The sequence below is a fragment of the Natrix helvetica genome (assembly GCF_964273705.1).
Source record: "Natrix helvetica genome assembly, chromosome: Z".
In the NCBI taxonomy this organism is placed as follows: domain Eukaryota; kingdom Metazoa; phylum Chordata; class Lepidosauria; order Squamata; family Natricidae; genus Natrix; species Natrix helvetica.
The window spans coordinates 109,897,150-109,918,891 of NC_138554.1; the positions used below are offsets into that span (position 1 = coordinate 109,897,150).

Sequence of the window (21,742 nt, forward strand, 5' to 3'; positions counted from 1 at the left end):
TATACAGTAATTTTAAATTATATACAGCAAAACATTAGTGAGGTCCTATTTTTTACTGGAGCCTTTTATGAAAGGGTTATTTTTAACAATATATTTGCAATATTTTATATAAGAATTGTATAAGTAATATTGTAGTATTTTCATGTATTTTATGTTGGAGGATAAGCCAGGGATTTTTTTAAAAACTTAATATTTTTTTTAAAAAAAGACACACATACACATAACACTCCTTTACTTAACTGATGCTCCTTTAGTACAAAAATAAGCACTTACACCACATTTATTTAAACCTTAAATTACTTCATTTTTTCACATAAATTTGAAATATATTCTTTAAAAAATATATAGCAAACAAGTGCAATATTTCAAACTTAAAAAATAATCTTTAACCAAATCTGTACAACAGATAAATAAAATATCTATAGTATTCAGATTATAACATAACAAAACACTCCCAACTGAACAAAAATTCTCACTGGATCTCATTTGTACATTCAATTTCTGACTTGCCAGCTATTACATCCATGTTAAACAAAACTGAAGAAAAAAAATGCAAATCATTAATGGTAAAACAGAACTTTTCACACCTGTTGAAATAAATGGTCAGATAAACACAGGACTTACACAAGAAGCTAATGTAACAATCATTTAACAGTTTGGAACCTATTATTATTCCTATTATTATTTAGTGGGATTTCCTCTTCTCCTTTCCCATTGTTTAGTATAATCTATTACAATGGGAATTACATCAAAACACACTAATAAATAAAAAAGCCCTATAATTGCACATATGCATAGAAAACAATACTGTCTATTCATTCTTCAAGTGCTAAAACTGGATGCAACATGCAGACATATTAGGGACATGTTGCAACTGATATCAAAGCTAAGTCCCCAATTAACATACCATAAACATACCTCCTAAAGTGTTATTTTTTTAAAAGGCAGACATTTCTTTGCCAAAAAACTTTCCCCAAGCACTTCAAAATGCTCTTCAGTTTTCAATGCCCCAAAATGTAAAACAAAAAAGTAGATTACACACACCATTTCACCACAAACCTCCAGTTCTCAAACTTAGTGCTGAAGCTGATATTTTTAATGTGAATATGCATCTTAGAAGCTACATATTCCACACAAATGTTAGTATACTGGATAATACTTATCATCTTATTTTGAATACAAATTGCCCAGAATACACTCCAAATTGCCAGAATTAAAATATCAGAATTGGCATATTCCATTTACTTTTTTCAGATTAAGTCACACTATTTCCTTCAAATTCAATTACTTTGTATGGTATTAAACATATGCACAGCATGCTTAGGAATAGGAACAGAAATACTACTGAGAATATAGCTAAATATTAATGGAATTTGAAGGGCATATGTAAAACATAATGAAGCATTTTGTATTTTAAAACTTTATAATACTATTCCCGAACTACCTGTTTTGCATGGGATTGTGCATGATTAATTTCAAAAAGAAATTACAACAGCTTCATAGCCCTTTTAAAACAGTGATTGGTAAAATAGCTTTGAAATTCCTATATTTGAGGAGGTAATTTTTTTGTCCTTACTTCACATGCAGTCCATGCAAATTCTCAATAAAAAAACTTTCTCCCAAGCCAAAAAGTGATTCTTACAGAAATGATAGAACAATCACAACTAAATGCCCAACTTCTTTGAAGAAGTGTGTCAGATAAAAAGTTATCTGGTTCCAATGAAATTATTTTCATGAAAAAAAGTAAAAGTAAAATGTAACTCAGCAGTATACCAGAAAGGAAAACCACAGGAAATATTACATTTCCAATTAACATTTGAAACTAAAGAGACTTGAAAATACTGATTAAAAATAAATAGTGGAAGAAAAATAAGACTGCTCAAAATATTCAAAGTGAATGTCAATCATTATACACAGAGAAGTTGCTGAAGATCTACTGAACTGAAATGCAGTTTGTAAACATTAAATTATATTTCAGTGTCTTTTTATCCCTCAGTTCTTGACAATTCCCCAGAAATAATACATATACTCAGAAATTTAAAATAAATCACTATAGACATTTTGTTCCCAGATGCTATGCAGTACTTTGTTGAAGCCTTATGGTCTTCAATGATTTCTCTATGTGATTCCAGGAATTCAAAATGCCATCAAGAGGTGGGTTATGTAATTTTTGCAGCATAAGCAGTTTTGTTTTTCCATACAGTGAATGTAAATAATTATTAATCATTTTAAGAAATGCTTCCAGAAAAAGTCTTAAATGCCTTTTAGCTGAGCTCATTTTGCTCGATTGTACATTAATTTTAGAAAGATTTGTAAACAGAATAATCCTCCAGCAGAAAAATCATTTTTTTCTCCCCATAGTTATATATAACGCATTCCTATTTTCCTGAATGGATGTTATCCTTAGACAACATATACATGTTTAGTGTACTTCCTATGTTTCTTTTTCTTGTGCTCCCCAGGAACAGAAACAGAGTTGATGGAGTATGTAATTCCAGCTGATTTTCATTTATTCAGGACATATAAAATGAAGCAGAAGCAATGACTGAAGGATTTTGTGGAAGTTAACACCTTCACTGTTTTTGAAAAGATGATAAAAAGAGAAATCCGGAGAAAAACACACATGCCCATATTAACCTTTTCAGCAGCATTACATTATCTTTTGGAACAACAATCTGTGCAAGATCGTTTGTGATCTGGGAAATTTCATGAGCCACACAGACAAATATAAAAGTGCTGACAATAATATTGAGCATGGGGATTCCTGGAATAAGGACCAAGATTCCCTTTGTATCTGCTGCCAGCCAAATGTGATACTGACAGATGAAGAGCTGGAAAGAAAATATAATAAGAATTAGAACTATGGGATACTGCACATTTGAACACGTGGACTACATACTGTAAGCTTAGTGAAACAGATTATCTCTATACAGCAAAGTATCATTACTAAAAAAATTCAAAATTCAAATTTTTAATTTGTTAGCCGCTCCCTCTCCGCAAGGGACTCAGGGCGGCGTACAATAAAAATATACATACATACATATAGACATACAGATACACACATATACATACATATACATATACATACATGGAGGAGGTAATAATCAAACATAAATCACATTAATAATAAAATAGAAAATTAAAATTAGCCATTAAAATATCCCATGATAAAATACAATTTAAAAAGGTCTGTCAGGAGGAGGATATTAACTGATGAAGAAACAAACTCCCTCTAGTAAGGGTTGGTGACTTTTATTCAAGCTGGAATATAAATTGCTTTCTTTATTCACAGTGAATATCAAATCCAAATTGCTTTGTACAAATGGTTTTTTTTTTCCATAATTTCACCACTGCGTGTGTATTTAAGAGTGCAGTATTATAGGCTAACTCTGCTGATTGCCAGTAGTTTGATCCTGACCAGTACAAGGTTGACTCAGTCTTCCATCCTTCCGAGGTTGGTAAAATGAGGATTCAGACTGTTGGGGGCAATATGTGGACTCTAAACCACTTAGAGAGGGCTGTAAAGCACTGTGAAGCGGTAAGTAAGTCTAAGTGGTATTGCTTTTGCTATATATTAGTTCTGTCAATGCAATCCAGTAACGTTCTCTTCTGCGATTTTCACCACGTAAGCCATATGGTGACGTTTGTTGCTATGACAGAATGAAACATCAATCAAGTCATTCGGGAGGCTTGGATGCCTAAGGGTAGATTTTTAACATGAGTATCCTAGTGGTACTCATGTTAAACTGCTACATGACACTCCTTTCAAAACTGTCCATATTTGCATAATTGTCCATGTGGGTTAGAAGGCCTGATGGTTATACTTCACCTTTAGAAAACAATATCAGATCAAAACAATGGGATGAGATGCCAGGTAAAGATATGGTAATAGCCAAATAAAACTTCCATTTTCATTTAATTCTATTTAACTTTACTTTGTTTTGCATCCCATTAAAAATTGCAATCCAGAAGGAATATTTTAAAGTCAATATAGAACACAATCCAGATTGTGGATTTGGGGGGGCTCACATGCTTTCTATGTGATGCTTTATTAATGAATTCTTATTACACCCAATTTAGATGTTTCAGTTTTAAAATTAGAACTATGTAATGCTACTTAATGCTCGCTCACACAGAGAGGAACTCTTCCGGGTGCCATCCTCCAGAGAGTGTCAGAGGGCGGTGCCCAGGAGTAGGGCCTTCTCTGTGGTGGGCCCTACCCTTTGGAATGACCTCCCCCCAGACATTAGGACAACAACCGACCTCCGCTCCTTTCGTATGAAACTGAAGACCTACCTGTTTCGACTAGCCGGCCTGGCATAACTCTACAACTTCTCCACCCCTTGGTCATTTTTTAACTGTTAATTTTAGTTTTTAAATTTTTAATGTTATTGGGGTTTTAACTTTTTCTAAGCACTGTAATTTATTTATTTATTTTTACCTCCTCTATATGATACTGTTTTGATTGTTGCTTTTGTACGTCGCCCCGAGTCCCCGTGGGGAGAGGGGGCGACTAATAAGTTCAAATAAATAAATAAATAAATAAATACTTGCCTCAAGAGAAATTCTGCCAAACCATGCAAAAAATGAACTGTATACTGAACGAGCATAGCCAGGTATATTCCTAATTAGGATGAAAGCTAAAATCTGAAAGACAAAAACAAAATACCATGTAAAAAAATATAGCCAGTTTATGCTATGCATTTAGGTTACACAACCAACTTTGTTGTAAGAAATTCAAATTCTGTTAAAATGAAAATTACCAAGGAATAAGCAAACTGCTAAATTTTATCATATACAAAAATTACAACCTACACCTGAATATCTTTACAAATACTTTCCTCAAAAATGAGGATCTATTAGTCATAAATTGAGTAACAACAAATTGCTGAGCTAAGTTCAAGCCAACCTGAGTTCAACACATAGCGAACAATTTCTGCTCCAAGAGTCACATATATTACTAAGATTTAAAGGACTGCAAGTGTCTATATGCATATGTATGATTATCATGCTAGAGTAGAGTGCATGCTTTAGCTTCTTGAGGCTTTCATATGATACAAAAAAGAAATTTGGAACAAAGATTTACTAGATATTCTGAAGAATCCTATTCCAATGTCTACCAGGCTTAATTCGAAAGAGAAAAAAGAATTTTAAATCCAAAATATTTTTCTGTACAGTTGTTGGGAGACTGAAAGCAGGGATGTGCACTTTTTCATATTGCTCCCAAAATATTTCATTTAGGAATACATCATGGATATGATTTGTGCTTTTCTAAAAGTACATTCATCACAGATTGTATTCCAGATTATTATTTTGCAGAGCAACATGAAGAATGTCAAAAATGCCCATACCGGCATGCTCTTGGGAATAACTAAAATTTCATGGGAGAACACTGAATATTCCACTGCTAAAATGTCCCATTTTGCACATGCCTGATTAGAAGTATTTCAGTGATAGAATCCATAATTTATGTCTAGTGAAAGTAAAATTAACCAGAAATGTCTGCTATAAATATGTATAATAGCTATATACTCCACTGTGACAGTTCCCAAGCTTTCCAGCTCCAAAGCAGCAGTGGGAAAGGGGCGAGTTTTATGCACGCAACCTAGCTCCCATGCATGCACAAATAAAATTTTGTGTGCTTGACAGCAATTTGCATGGCTTGGTTCCCAATGGATCGCAGACTAGTACAGTCCTTAGCCCAAGGGTTAGGGCCCCTTGCTCCATTAATCAACAAAATGCTTAATTATTGCAGTAATTAATTTGGCTCTGCTCTCTTCTTTGTGAATACGAATTCAAATTTTATTTACAAAATATAATACTTTGTGCTTTATTAGCTATATGTGTCAATTTAATCATAGATATGGCAAAGAATATAATTACCTGCACAACTGAAACAGAAGGATGCATTTCATTGCATTCAGTTTTATTCTTACAACTACTTGCCCAGATGGAATATGTCTATAAATTCAAAATAAAATAAGAGCCAAATAAAGCAATCATTTTTTCAACTATTTATGAAAACAGATGGAATATGTCTATAAATTTAAAATAAAGTAAGAGCCAAATAAAGCAATTATTTTTTCAACTATTTATGAAAACAGATATTGCATTCAGCCATAAAATAACTATCCTTGAAATCATTCAAATTTAAAACACTAATTGTCCCTTTCCAGCAAGTCTATATAAGTGTCTATTAGCAGATAGTCTTGGTCACATGTCACTTAAACCTCCAATTTAATAAAAACAGTATTTAGGCATCGCAGTTTAGAAACGTACCAGAAAAAACACTACTGAAATAAATAAGAAAATATTTGAAACTTTGGTAGGAAAGAGTGGTTCTCCCTTTCCTTCCGAGAGGACATGCCGTTTCTGAAAAGTTAGATAAATGAAAGCAAACAACATTCCATGGAAAACAACCTGTAAGAGAAAATAATATTGCTTTATCTCAGCATTTAGCAAACATTAATTTAACATTATAGTTGGAGTAACATTAAATTTATATTCCCTTTAAAAAAATATTTTGCTTTGAAACTGAAATTATAATTTAAACATGAGAATATAGCTATGATAAGATCACATAAAAAGATATATGAAAAAAATTAAAATACATACATATCGATCTAATTTCCATCTAAACCACCATTCATAGACGCTCCCATTTAGTTCAAAAAACGTGGACAATGGCCATATAGAAAAAACCTTTTCAAATAGATCCTGTAAGAAACAAACATATATGTACACAACTATGTTACAGTAGTAGGTCATCTGACACAAATACTCCATTTCCGTGAGTAGAAATATATTTAGATGAAAATACAAGATTCCATACTTCTTCACGCAGTTGATATAAAAAGTCCACACATCATAAGATTTTCAAGATATAAAAAAATAAGACCAAGGTAAATCATTTCAGATTCCCCCCCCTTTTAATCTACCTATAAGCTGTACAATTAAAAAATTAGATTTAACACGAGGACTCATATTGAAAGATGAAAATCCTCTTCATCTTCAGCATTTTAGCAGAGGCCTGAAGCTTTTGTGAAAAATTGATTGATATTTGGAACTGGGTATAGTTCTGTCCACCTTGATTAAAGTCAGTTCCAGCTGAAGAAAAGCACTGCCATCAATATGCTTCATTTATTTTTTTACATCCTATAAACCTGGCATTTTAACAGGGGTGTGTAGATGTTTTATATCCACTACATATGAAAGGCAAACATCCTGAAAATATAATTAATCTTAGCATTTAATGATAGGAAAAATGATGTTATTTCACATCAGATTCCATCTAATATACGTTAACATTTTTTTTAGCAAAATGAGATTACATTCATGAAGCATTATATCTCATTAAGACCTTAGACCTGGAGAAAAAACAACAGTTTATTCCTTAACACCTTTTATTCCTAAATACTTGTAAAATGAAATAATTTCATATTTCAATATAATGGCCAAATATATTAACCCATTCACTTCCCAAGTCTTAATATAAATACATAGCTAAAACTAATTAGTACAATAATTGATTCTTTGAAAAGGAAATAGTATTTTAAAATTAATCATACAGTATGCATAAATATAAGGCTGAATATTCCCCACTTCCTTAATAGGCTCCAGATCTTTGTCTACTGAACAGAATGTTTACTGTACTAAAAATCTTCAGAATTATTAATTAAAAGGCTAATTATAAAATGGAATGCTAAAAAAATATGGAAATATAATATATAGCCAGCAACATCTACAAACCACTGCAAGGATACACTTGCAGTGATGTCATCATACAAGTTTCATCATTTATATTCCCTGCTCTCCAGATACCCATCTGTATATAGATTTATATGTACAGGTAGTCCTTGACTTATGACATCAATTGAGCCCAAAATTTCTGTTGCTAAGTGAGACATTTGTTAAGTGAATTTTGTTTCTTGCTACAGTTGTTAAATGAATCACTGCAGTTGTTAAGTGAATAACACAGTTATTGAGTGAATTTGGCTTTCCCCACTGACCTTGCTTGTAAGAAGGTGGGTAAAGGGTGATCATATTATCCTGGGCCACTGCAACTGTCATAAATATGAGTCAGTTTTCAAGTATTTGAATTTAGGTCATGTAACCATAGGGTTGTCACAACAGTCATGAGTGTGAAAATGGTCATAAGTCATTTTTTCAGTATCGTTATAACTTTGAATGATCACTAAATGAACTGTTGTAAGAGGACTACTTGTAATATGTCTCCATGGACATACATATATGTATGTAAAACTCATATTGTACATATCTGCATATAGTGTAACATTTGGTAAATAGCAATGTCTGCATGCCAAAATAAATTATTGTATTATGTAACAACATAACATGTAAGTATGTGTTTCAGACATGAAAAATATATACAACTCATTCTTCAGCTGTGTGTTTTCAGAAGTGTAAATTTTTGTTACAAAAACTTTATGATTTTGGGGGGAAATTAAGTTAAATTGATACACAATTATCTACCGTATTTATTCGAGTATAACGCGCAAAATTTTGTACCAAAAAAAGGAATCAATGTGTGGGTGCACGTTATAAACGAGGGCTGGGCTGGGGTGGTGGAAAAAAAAACGTCCCCTCGTTGCCGCTTCATTTCTTCACCTCGCTCGCAGCCGCAGCGAAAGGCAAAGGGAAAAAAAGTCCCCTCTTCATTTCTTCGCCTCGCTGGCAGCCCCAGTGAAAGGGAAAGGGAAAAAAACGTCCCCTCTTCATTTCTTCGCCTCGCTGGCAGCCCCAGCGAAAGGCAAAGGAAAAAAAACGTCCCCTCTTCATTTCTTCGCCTCGCTGGCAGCCCCAGCAAAAGGCAAAGGAAAAAAAAGTCCCCTCTTCATTTCTTCGCCTCGCTCACACGTGTACGTGAGGGCGAAGAAGAAAAAAGTCCCCTCGTCGCGTACAGTGGGCGGCCGGAACTGGGGGTGAGATTTCATTTCCTCGCCTCCCTCACACGTTAGATAGTAAGCATTGCCCATTAGATGGCAACTCAGGGTATCAAGAGAAAGCGTTCTGCATATGACGCTTCATTCAAGCTCAAAGTTGTTGATCATGCTGAAATTCACAGAAATCGAGCAGCTAGCCGAGAATTCACTGTACCAGAGACGAATGTTAGAGAATGGAGAAAACAGAAAGTCGTCCTGAAAGATATGAATAAAACAAAAAAAGCACAACGAGGGAGACAAGCCATGTACCCAGACATGGAGAAGGAACTTTATGAATGGATCATTGACCAAAGAAGTAGTGGGTACATTGTCACATCACTCCACATTAGACTTCAAGCCCAAAAGTTTTGCAAAGATTCAAACTTCAAAGCCTCTAATGGATGGACACAAGTTTATGAAAAGGCATGGACTTGCAATACGCCAGAGAACAAAGATAGCACAGAAGCTGCCTAATGATTTAGAAGAGAAGATCGCTTCATTCCATACCTTTATAATCAACAAACGCAAGCAGATTAATTTTGAACTTTCACAGATAGGCAATATGGATGAGACCCCCATGTGTTTTGACCTACCAGGCAACAGGACAATTGACAGCAAAGGGAAGCACACAGTCCAGATTAGAACTACAGGCCATGAGAAAACTCATTTTACCGTTGTGTTATCCTGTATGGCAGACGGTTTTAAATTTAAACCAATGGTGATTTTTAAAAGAAAGACTATTCCAAAAGGAGTTAAATTTCCACCAGGTGTCGTGATCCATTGTCATCCTAAAGGATGGATGGATGAAAAGGGCATCATTTTATGGTTAAATAAAGTTTGGAGTACTAGACCAGGCGCACTACTGAAGAAATCCATGCTTGTATGGGACCAGTTCCGCTCACACCTGACAGACACTGTGAAGGACAAACTGAAAAGTCTAAAAACATTTCAAGCTGTGATTCCAGGTGGACTAACCTCTATTCTTCAGCCACTAGATGTCGTTTTAAATAAACCCTTCAAAGACAGAGTCAGGGAAAAGTAGATTACCTGGATGAAATCCGACGACAAAGAATTGACTGCAAAAGGAAACCTCAAGAAACCTGGCCTATCTCTCGTGACATCCTGGGTTAAAACATCATGGGAAGACATACCAAAAGAAATGATCATCAAGAGTTTTTTGAAGTCAGGCATCAGCAATAAAATGGACGGCACAGAAGACGACCTGCTGTGGAATTCAGACTCAGAAGAAAGCGAAGAAACTGGAGAAACTGGAGATGTTCCTGCCAACTGGGACACTGATGAAAAATTAACTCGAGAAGAATGGGAACAACTCTTTGGTGTATCTGATGATGAGTCTGACTTTGAAGCATTTTAAATAAATATTGTTACCGGTAATTTTATTTCGGTATTGTGTTTATACCAGTTTACGTTGTCAATAAATGATTTTTATCATGGCCGCACGTGTTCAACAACGTTTTTTGTATAAAACAAAGTTTTATACCGATTTTTAATCGAAAATTAGGGGGTGCGCGTTATACACGTGTGCGCGCTATATTCGAATAAATACGGTATATACAATTTTACATATTTGTGAATGTTTCTAAAAATATTTTTTGCATAATTATGATATATTTTCCAGACAATTCCTAAAACTAGATAAAGAGAACCCAATTAAAGAAATGAGTCAAAATTATACTTATTTATTTAGGACATATAAAAATAAACATTTTGGGTCATATTTATCCAGAAATACTGAAAAATTTAGTACAGTTCACAAATCCACAAGGTTTGCTTGTGTTTGTAGTGGTTTGGCAATTCTTGTAGTTGTTTCAAAATGTGCTGTTTTGAAGTATGCAGTGGAGTACCCCAAGGCTCTGTTTTAGGCCCAGTACTCTTCAACATCTTCATCAATGATTTGGATGAGGGAATAAATGGGGAACTCATCAAATTTGCAGATGACACCAAGCTGGCAGGAATAGCCAACACTCCAGAAGATAGGCTTAAGATACAGAAGGATCTTGACAAACTTGAACATTGGGCACTATCTAATAAAATGAAATTCAATGGTGAAAAGAGTAAGGTTCTACATATAGGCAACAAAAAATGGAATGCACAGGTACAGTATAGGTGAGACCTTGCTCAGTAGTAGTAACTGTGAAAGGGATCTTGGAGTCCTAGTGGACAACCATTTAAATATGAGCCAGCAGTGTGCAGCAGCTGCCAAAAAAGCCAACACAGTTCTAGGCTGCATCAACAGAGGGATAGAATCAAGATCATGTGAAGTGTTAATACCACTTTATAATGCCTTGGTAAGACCACACTTGGAATACGGCATTCAGTTCTGGTCGCCACGATGTAAAAAAGATGTGGAGACTCTGGAGAGAGTGCAGAGAAGAGCAACAAAGATGATTAGGGGACTGGAGACTAAAACATATGAGGAACGGTTGCAGGAACTGGGTATATTCAGCTTAAGAGAAAGAAGGACTAGGGGAGACATGATAGCAGTGTTCCAAAATCACAGAGGTTGCCACAAAGAAGAGGGAGTCAAACTATTCTCCAAGGCACCTGAGGGTAGAACAAGAAGCAATGGGTGGAAACTAATCAAGGAGAGAAGCAACTTAGAACTGAGGGGAAATTTCCTGACAGTTAGAACAATTAATCAGTGGAACAGCTTGCCTCTAGAAGTTGTGAATGCCCCAACACTGGAAGTGTTTAAGAAGATGTTGGATAGCCATTTGTCTGAAACGGTATAGGGTTTCCTGCCTAGGCAGGGGGTTGGACTAGAAGACCTCCAAGGTCCCTTCCAACTCTACTATTGTATTGTATTGTATTGTATTGTATTGTATTGTATTGTATTGTATTGTTTGTTTGCTTGTATGTGTGTGCACACACATATATACATAATAAAACATCCAAATAATCTTTCCTTTGACTACTCTTTAGAACATTTTTGTTCCTAATATCCTACCACGTTTATTAATAGTAGATGTAGAAAAATAAAAACATAAATGTTCTTAAAACTAAATATCTAACACCCTCTCGCCATAATTAAAAAGCACAGACTAATGTGCATTATGAAAACAGATGCCTCATTTTTGGATTGTCAGGCATTTCAACACCCAATTTGTCATAAAATTGTTAATGCATTACCACAGAGCTAAAAGCATGTTAATTGTTTTCAACAAAAATGCCTTGTTCTTTTCAAACACACTAGATTGTTACCTTGCCTGTTTCAACATTGTGAATGCTTTCTCTTAAGTGTTAATTCTAGATTGAATTTGTAGTCTACCACACTTAAAGTTCAATACAAACCTCAGAGTATGCTAAAAAATAAATGCAGACAAACAGGAATCCTAATTTTAACAGCAAGCCAGAATGCCAAAAGAAACTACCTGTAGAAAAGCAACAATGAAGAGAAATTATTATTCATTTTTAGAGAAAAATTCCATATTATTTTTAATGCAGTAAACACATTGTGTAAATTCTGTGAGTAGGTCAATACATTGACCAGCTCTTTTTGGTAAGACTTTCTTTCTGTAGTGCATCATCTATATATAGAGCCCACCCCCACCCCCCACCCCCACTCCCATCTCCCCAGCATTTCCCTCCAGACACTCCCTTCAGCAATCATCATAACCATCAACAACATCTGATCCTACCATCCCCAATGAAACCTTTTAACTAGAATTTTCTACAGCCTTGAATTACTTCTTTCTATGGTAATTATATTTAAGACAAGAAACTCGTTATACTCCATATAATTTTGGTTTGGGCCAAGACCTGAAAACAATTGTTTTGTGCATAAAAAGAGCCACACACACACATACACACACACACACACACAACTTTTAGTAAATTCCTATTTAGCAAAGATGGGGAAATGAAGAGATAATTTTTAAGATATTCAAATGCTGGTAGAAAAATAGTTGAGTATTAGATAGTGATTGTTAGGTATATTAACAGTTCTTTTGGTGTAAAATGAAATATTTACCATTGGCTTTCTTCAGGATAATTTGAGGCCACAAAGCTAATGTAATATATATGATTAAAAACCAGAAAGTGACTAGAGGAACGAAGTAATAGAATTGGTAAGATCGATCCATTACAACGCATAGCACCACAACCAAGAAGTTCAGTCGAAACAAAACCTGTTAATATTGAGAAAAGTACCTAAATATATGGCAATGAAATATAAAAATAAATTTATTTGTACATTTTAATATAATCTTAATCTGATTGTAATTTCACCAGAAGTGTCAGACTATTTTAGGCACATTTGTAGTTTAGATTATTTCTATTACAATTTAGATGAGTAACAATTTTGTAACTCAGGCTCTAAAAAAGTTGAGTTAAAATTCAGTTTAAAAAAATCTTAAAATTCGCATATAACACTTTCTTGTTTCGCCACAGAAGTCCGCATTCATTTTGGAATATAGATTCAAACTACAGATTTTCAGATCTAGGCAAAATAACTCCCTTTTGCTGCAATAGAGCCGGTCTAAAGCAGATTTGCAAAATTCCAGTTCAGCAGCTCCAGCTAATGATTATAGAGATTTAGAAACACATTTATCATATTAGTTTTATTATCTACAATAATAAACTTGATACAGGGTCTGATGCATTGTGCATGGTAAAGAAAAACAGAAACAAGACGTTGCTATTAAAGGTGTATCATCTGAAAATTTCACTTCTATTTTAATAGATGAAATGTCTACATTGGAATATAAGATGAAATTTGTAGCTTAGTACTTTGACTTATGCCCACAAAGCAATTTACAAGTTCTCCAACTTAACCATTTTGCAGTCAAGAACATACACATTGCACTCACAAGGTATTAGAAAGATTAAAAAAAAACTTTTACCATTGTGCATGGTAAAGAAAAAAACATTTTTCTTTACCATGCACAATGTATCAGGCCCTGTAATTGTAGATAATAAAACTAATATGATAAATGTGTTTCTAAATCTCTAATCATTAGCTGGAGCTGCTGAACTGGAATTTTGCAAGTCTGCTTTAGCATCCAGTTTATCTCTAAATTCATTGGGCAGAGCTTTTTTAAAAATCTTGCTAATACCTTTTGAGCGCAATGTGTATGTTCTTGACTGCAAAATGGTTAAGTTGGAGAACTTGTAAATTGATTTGTGGGCATAAGTCAAAGTACTAAGCTACAAATTTCATCTTATATTCCAATGTAGACATTTCATCTATTAAAATAGAAGCGAAATTTTTTTGGAATATAAGATGAAATTTTATATTCCAGACATTTCATAACAATTTTATTTGGTTGAAAATAACGATTCAAGAATTCTAGCAGGCAACTTAAAACTTAGAACCAATATGTTTATCTGAACTTTAGGTTAGAAACTAGAGGTTTTTTTCCTAAGCTTTATAATGCTTGGGGAGGAGGCAATTCTCTTTCTGAAAAAGAGAGAGTCTGCAGTTATCAGTTTTATAAAACAGTTGCTTAAAATTTTATTAGGCTTAGAACAAAGTCTCTCCATTTTCATAATTTTTTATCTCAATATGAAATTGAAGGAAAGTCCTTTTCTAAAAGACACAACTGTGCAAAGTTTCCTCAAATGAATACAAAAGTCTAGGTATTGTGAGATGGAGGTATGTATATAAAAGTTTCTTACCTGACACACTCTATAAATGCCAAAATCTCCTTTAATCCAAAAGTATGAGAAATGTCCATAGCCTGTTTGGAATAGATATGCAGCAACCAAAACACGGATGTGCATGTACACTGGCAGGAACTATGAACAAAAACATAGGAGTATTAAAAAAATCAAGTAATTCTCACTGATTAAATTCCAATTTAAAAATAATGATATATGAAATCCATTTGATTTTAATTTTGCCTCAGTAAACCTCTATATTACTAGATGTTAAAGCTCCATTCCATATTTATTTTGTCTTTTCAATACATCCCCAACTAACCATTCATTGATTTCATGATGAAAGAGACCGATCTTTTTACATGTATGCATGTAGGAATTAAAGTCAAATAATAGAAGCAACATAGAAGCATTTATAATAAATAAATAAATAAATAAAAAAACAGTTTAGATATAAAGACTGGACATTGTTCCAACAACTCCATCAGAAGAACAAAATAGTTACTCTCATTAAAACCATACACAAAAAGCCATAATTAAAACAGCTCTCCTAAAGAGATGTCACACCAGTGAGGAGATAAATAATATTACATTTCATTTGCATTGTAGGAAGTTATCACCCAGCCCTCCCCCAGAAAAATGAAATATCCTAGGAAATATTGAAAAAGCAGAATATTTCTCTGGATGTGAAAAGAAACATGTTTCAAAAAGACAAGGTAACTTTCCCTGCAGCTTCCTGCCCCCACCTTTTGTCCATGAGCCATTAAAGCCTCAGCCAGTTCCTTTACATAATAAAAGAGTTCTCCCCTTCAGCTCCAGGGGGATGGGAATGAAGGCATGATAATATAAGACTTTACTCAACTGACCACATGGCATCTGAGAACTCTGAGAATTCAACCAAACCTGGATTCAAAACTCAGCCTAGAGGGTTGCCCTTGCATGGACCCATGTGAGTTTGACAACCAATCAGAATACATTTCTTACACAGGAACAGGAAACAGATAGGTGGGGCTGAACAGATTATAAAAAGCCCTGCAAGCCCTTCTTCAGTCTCTTCGCTTCCCTTTCCTTCTCTTCTCTTCTCCACCAACATTGAAGCATGTGATCACCTTTTCTGTTCAGGCCTCAAGCCATGTGGTCCTGTCCACCATTAAAACCATCTTTCCAAGCAGCCTCCATGTCTCCAGTGTCTTTTTCCCCACTTGGAGCCAAACCCAGAAGGACATTTCTTCCAACAGCATCAATTAGTATTGTTTGCTAGTATTATCTTATGGAGAGATATAATTATCACTGTTTTCAAATCTCCCCAATAGAAAGTCAAATCTCAATTCCACAAGTGGATGTCTCCAATTTGAGAATCATAAAGATAAGATGAAGGAAGCATAATAAGGGTAGCATTAAATACACAAAATATAATTAATGTTATTTTCAAATTATCCAGTCACTTTCAATAATTGATATTTTTATTCACACTACCTCCCTTCATACTACAAGAAAATATTAAAACTGAGACAAAGGTATATGTTTGAAAACAATCTTTAACCATCCCAATGAAACAAATGTCTAAAAAGGTTACTATAAATTGAATATTGTAGTCCAAAAGTCTATTTTCCTGAAAAATAATTATATTTTAAAAAACTACTTACTGTGCTTGCTCCAGAGATATGGTAGATCAAAATGACAAGCTGCATCCATCCTTTCCATTCATCAGTCTGCTCCCTATTTAACACTTTAGTCTGTGCAAAATAAAGGAAAAAGTAGTTACTTTAAAGAACAATTAAGGAAACCATACTACTACTACTATATATAGTAAATGCATTTGAAATTATCATGCTAATAATTACAAAAGCAATTAACCATAAGTATAGTATTTGACAGGGACTGCAAGACAAAGGACTGCACAGAACACTATGAATAAGCTGCAAGGCCATCAACCTTTTTTTGTTTTCAGCTAACAAACTTCATATACTTCTTGCCAATTAGCTTTTTAAACACAGCAGAAAGTGATTTCTGACACAATATTGTACTTTTAGAGGAAGAATGGCCACAGGCATTTTAGGAAATACCTTAAGGCTGACTAAATGTTGTCCACTGAAACAACATTGTCAATAATTTTGGGTAAAAAGAATAAAAATAGTATTAAATAACAAAGTATATTTATACAATTGTTCAAAAAGTACAATTTTATTTTTAGTGGTTTTACAATATAAACACTTTAGTTTATTATGCTGATTCAAGTTCCTGAATACAATGAGACTGGCTTCGAAGAAAACATATAGGACTAAACTCTCAATTTTTATTTCCCATTTTATTGACGATTATAATATCTAAAAGCAGAAATAATGAAACAATACAAAGGGCACTACTGTTTGCCATTACTGTTCATTTTGTTTAATCTAAGTTCTTAATTTTAGCACAAAAGAAAAAAATACCTCTTTAGTATTTTCTGTGTAAAATACTCCTAACACCAAGATATAAATTATTGGTATAAAAAAAGATGAATGAGTATAAAACTTGTTTTCTTTCATAAATAGGTTTGCTCTATCACACAGGTAGAAGTAGCCCATAATTAAGCCAAGTTTGCACAAGGACTGGAAAAGTGTCTCTAGAGTAGAAACTGTTGGAGAATTAGTGGCAGGTTTTTTCTCTTCTCCACTCTCCATATCAGTGCACAGTTTATTCTTCTGGTTATTGTTATGACGAATGAGAACAAGAATCAAATATCCAATTACAGATGAAGCCAAAAAGCAAAAAGCTAGCTTTTGTATCAAAGTCACAGGAGGCTGAGGTTGGCAGCATGAGCCATCAATAGGTTTCACAATCTTGTTGCAGTGATTGTTCATTAGAATCATTGCGCTCTATTGAAAAACAAAAATTGAAAACATAATTTTGTTAGTGGATTTTGTTTACCTTTGTTAAATTTTAAAGTGCATTTTATTAAACCAAATATAATAATTTATTTGCATAAAATGTATTTTGAAAAAGTTAATTGTGAAAATAATAACAATACAATATGGCATAACAAAATACTTAACTTCATCTAATCACAAATTGGATATTGAAAATCATGATAAAATCTCTTTGATTACATTACATCATGGAACAGTTGGCATATCTCAATGCTTTTTAAAGCTGAAATACATGGCGAACCAAGATAAAGGGCTGAGAATTCCTAGACAATATAGGAATTTTCTGGATTTTAACAATCCACAGAACCATAAAATACAGAGTAATTTCTTTCTTACATTACAGGTGTGCTTTTAAAGTTAACACCCTGCAACTTTTATAGTGTTAATTAAATGAATTAATGACAAAACTGAATTTGAATCAGTTTTTTCAGGTCAATTTACTTGTTGCATACGAGAGAATATAAGCAATGATCAGAATTAATTGGAAATGATTTATGCAGGGAAAGACAAATCATTAAATTAAGCAAGTTAAATAATTTAATTCAAATTTCTATAATATTATATCATGAAATTTATAGTTGCAAATGTTGCCTTTGCAAAAGATTTCCACTGTATATAATTGAAAATGGTTTTGAGACAGTTTTTCAATACCTATTAAAATAGTAATCAAGTTCATTCAGTTAGTCATTATTATTATAAGGTCTAAAACTATTTTTTGTCATTATCATTTCTAATGGCTGTGTTTCAGAGAGATTACTCACTGTTTCTCTGCTTGATTCAGGAAGATGTAAGCCGTCTGATGACTGAATTATAGTTTCTTCTGCTATTAGTCTAGATGCACTAAAAACCTTTACTTTAGCTTTTGAATTTTTTGAGCTGCTGTTCAGAATACTGACTGCTGCTTCATTGTAAGCATCTATTTTCTCATTAGTGATCATTTTCCTGCTTTCACTCAACATATCTTCATAAACTGGATCTGGATTGAAAAGAATATCTGAGTTACCACTTTATAAACCAAAGCACCAAATAAATAAATATTCAGTTCCAAGAGAGTAGAAAATCACTAGCCTACACCCTTTTAGCAAACAAGGAAAAATTTGATTGCCACCAAATTTCATTGAAACAAACTGCCATTTAATCACAGCTCAAATAATTAGTTTGGTGCCAAATGAAATAGTTGGGATAAATTAATATTAAAATATTTCTTCAAATAAAGCAAAAAAAATCTTACTGAATTCCATCCCTATAATTAGAAAGTTGCTGAAAAAAAGACTATTATCCATGCTTCAAATTACAATACAATACAATACAATAGCAGAGTTGGAAGGGACCTTGGAGGTCTTCTAGTCCAACCCCCTGCCTAGGCAGGAAACCCTATACCGTTTCAGGCAATGGCTATCCAACATCTTCTTAAAGACTTCCAGTGTTGGGGCATTCACAACTTCTGGAGGCAAGCTGTTCCACTGATTAATTGTTCTAACTGTCAGGAAATTTCTCCTCAGTTCTAAGTTGCTTCTCTCCTTGATTAGTTTCCACCCATTGCTTCTTGTTCTACCCTCAGGTGTCTTGGAAAATAGTTTGACTCCCTCTTCTTTGTGGTAACCTCTGAGATATTGGAACACTGCTATCATGTCTCCCCTAGTCCTTCTTTCTCTTAAGCTGAATATACCCAGTTCCTGCAACCGTTCCTCATATGTTTTAGTCTCCAGTCCCCTAATCATCTTTGTTGCTCTTCTCTGCACTCTCTCCAGAGTCTCCACATCTTTTTTACATCGTGGCGACCAGAACTGAATGCAGTATTCCAAGTGTGGCCTTACCAAGGCATTATAAAGTGGTATTAACACTTCATGTGCTCTTGATTCTCTCCCTCTGTTGATGCAGCCTAGGACTGTGTTGGCTTTTTTGGCAGCTGCTGCACACTGCTGGCTCATATTTAAATAGTTGTCCACTAGGACTCCAAGATCCCTTTCACAGTTACTACTACTGAGCAAGGTATCATCTATACTGTACCTGTGCATTCCGTTTTTGTTGCCTAAATGTAGAACCTTACTCTTTTCACCATTGAATTTCATTTTATTAGATAGTGCCCAATGTTCAAGTTTGTCAAGATCCTTCTGTATCTTAAGCCTATCTTCTGGAGTGTTGGCTATTCCTGCCAGCTTGGTGTCATCTGCAAATTTGATGAGTTCCCCATTTATTCCCTCATCCAAATTATTGATGAAGATGTTGAAGAGTACTGGACCAAAAACAGAGCCTTGGGGTACTCCACCGCATACTTCCGTCCATGTAGATGCAGTTCTATTGAGGACTACCCGTTGAGTGCGGTTGGTCAGCCAGTTACGAATCCATCTGGTGGTGATGCTGTCTAACCCACTTTTTTCTACTTTATCTAGTAGTAGGTTATGGTCTACCTTATCAAAAGCCTTACTGAAGTCCAAGTAAACTATATCAACGGCATTCCTCTGGTCCACTAATTTTGTCACATTATCAAAGAATGCAATAAGATTAGTCTGGCATGATCTGTTTTTAACAAATCCATGTTGGCTTTTGGATATTACTTTGTTTGCTTCTAGGTGTTTGCAAATTCGTTGCTTGATTATTTTTTCCAGAATCTTTCCTGGTATTGAGGTCAGGCTGATAGGTCTGGAGTTTCCTGGATCTAGTTTTTCCCTTTTTTGAAGATGGGAACGACATCAGATCTTTTCCAGTCCTCTGGTAGTTCCCTGGTGTTCCAGGATCTCTGAAAGATATAATTCAGTGGTTCTGAGTTCTCATCTGCTAGTTCTTTCAGAACCCTGGGGTGTAATCCATCCGGTCCTGGTGATTTGAACTCGTCTAGGGTAGACAGGTGCTCACTTACCATTTTCTTCCCTATTTCAATTTGTGTTCCTAATCTGATTTTTGTGGTGCTGCTTTTGATAGGCTGGACTGTTTTATCCCTTTGTGTAAAGACAGATGCAAAACATGAGTTAAATAGTTCTGCTTTCTCCCTGTTGCTTGTCACCTTCTTGCCACTTTCTCCTAGCAATGGACCAATTGTTTCCTTAACTTTTTTCTTGTTTTTAACATGTTGGAAGAAGCTCTTTTTTGTTAATTTTTACTTTTGTGGCAAGCCTTTCTTCATTGTGAGCTTTAGCTTTCCTCACTTCATCTTTACAGGCTCGGGCTATTTGCTGATATTCTGCCTTAGTTATGTCCCCCTCCTTCCACTTTTTATACTTACCTTTTTTGTCTTTCAGTTTGTCAGATAGTTCTTTATGCAGCCATCCTGGTTTCTTTTGGGAGCTGTTATTTTTCTTCTTCATTGGTATTGTGTTAGACTGGGCTTTTCTAATCTCATTTTTCAAAATTTCCCAAGCTTCTTGAGTTGTTTTCCCCTCGAGGATTCTCATCCATGGAATTTTTCCCAAGCTCTCTCTAAGTTTATTGAAATTAGCTTTCTTAAAGTCCAAGACTCTAGTTTGACTTTGTTCTACTACTTGTGTTTGGATAATGTTGAATTCCAATATTGCATGGTCACTTGCCCCGAGGGTTCCTATGGCTTCAACACCTTCTATCATTTCCTCTCTGTTAGTGAGAATTAAGTCCAATATGGCTGATCCCTTTGTTCCCTTCTCTACTTTTTGGAAAACAAAGTTGTCTGCTAGGTTTGTTAGGAACCTGTTCTGACCCCCTCCTCTTGTATACCAAGACACTCCGACACAAAGTCTCTTCAAAGATGTTTATTGACATACAGGTTCCACCTTGGCAGCAATCCAGCCTGCCAAGGTCAAGATAGCACTCTGGGCAGCATTTCCAGGTAAAACCTTTAGCAGCAATCCAGCCTGCCAAAGTACGACACAGATCTGAGCTTCTCCAACTCCAATGATCAGTTGATTCCTGCAAAGGGTGTGTCCACAAGCAGTCCCTTTATAGTCTGGAGAGGAGTCTAATGATCAGCAGCTGAGAGCCATTATCTCCTATAATTGCTCCTTACGCCGGGTAGCACGTCGGTAACGAGCATCTAATAGCTCACTGCTGATGTCTGACTCACTGTCCTGTGACTCCTCCCCACTGCTCCAAGGCATGACATCAGGAGCTCCCTTCCTTTGGCTTTCACCACTGCTCCATGCCTCAGGCACCCCCTGGTGGCCAACCAGCCTCTCTGCGCCCTGCTCAGCGTCGGAACCCTGTCCAGGGTCCCCCACCTCCTCTTGAGCCGACTCAGAGGACACCTCGCTGTCGGAGTGTGGTGGCAACTCCAACGGCTCCTGCTGGGCCACAACAGGAACC

General features: G+C 34.9%; 1 protein-coding gene across 3 annotated transcripts in view; it reads right to left on the reverse strand.

Annotated features, from left to right (window-relative positions):
- Positions 1-203: 203 nt before the first annotated feature.
- The window catches only part of CASD1 (CAS1 domain containing 1), a gene marked incomplete at its 3' end in the record, with an annotated part of 45,310 nt that continues 23,771 nt past the window's right edge, over positions 204-21,742 (reverse strand). Inside the window, exons 8-18 of one of the 3 annotated variants that reach the window (XM_081971658.1) lie at positions 18,232-18,446; positions 16,994-17,419; positions 16,208-16,297; positions 14,580-14,699; positions 12,934-13,090; positions 12,255-12,334; positions 6,616-6,717; positions 6,280-6,420; positions 5,884-5,961; positions 4,555-4,647; positions 204-2,831 (exon numbers count right to left, since the gene is read on the reverse strand). In XM_081971658.1, coding sequence (XP_081827784.1) covers positions 2,574-2,831; positions 4,555-4,647; positions 5,884-5,961; positions 6,280-6,420; positions 6,616-6,717; positions 12,255-12,334; positions 12,934-13,090; positions 14,580-14,699; positions 16,208-16,297; positions 16,994-17,419; positions 18,232-18,446 — 1,760 coding nt within the window. The remainder of the gene's footprint in view (positions 2,832-4,554; positions 4,648-5,883; positions 5,962-6,279; positions 6,421-6,615; positions 6,718-12,254; positions 12,335-12,933; positions 13,091-14,579; positions 14,700-16,207; positions 16,298-16,993; positions 17,420-18,231; positions 18,447-21,742) is intronic. The other 2 variants (XM_081971659.1, XM_081971660.1) reach the window with 2 other exon arrangements.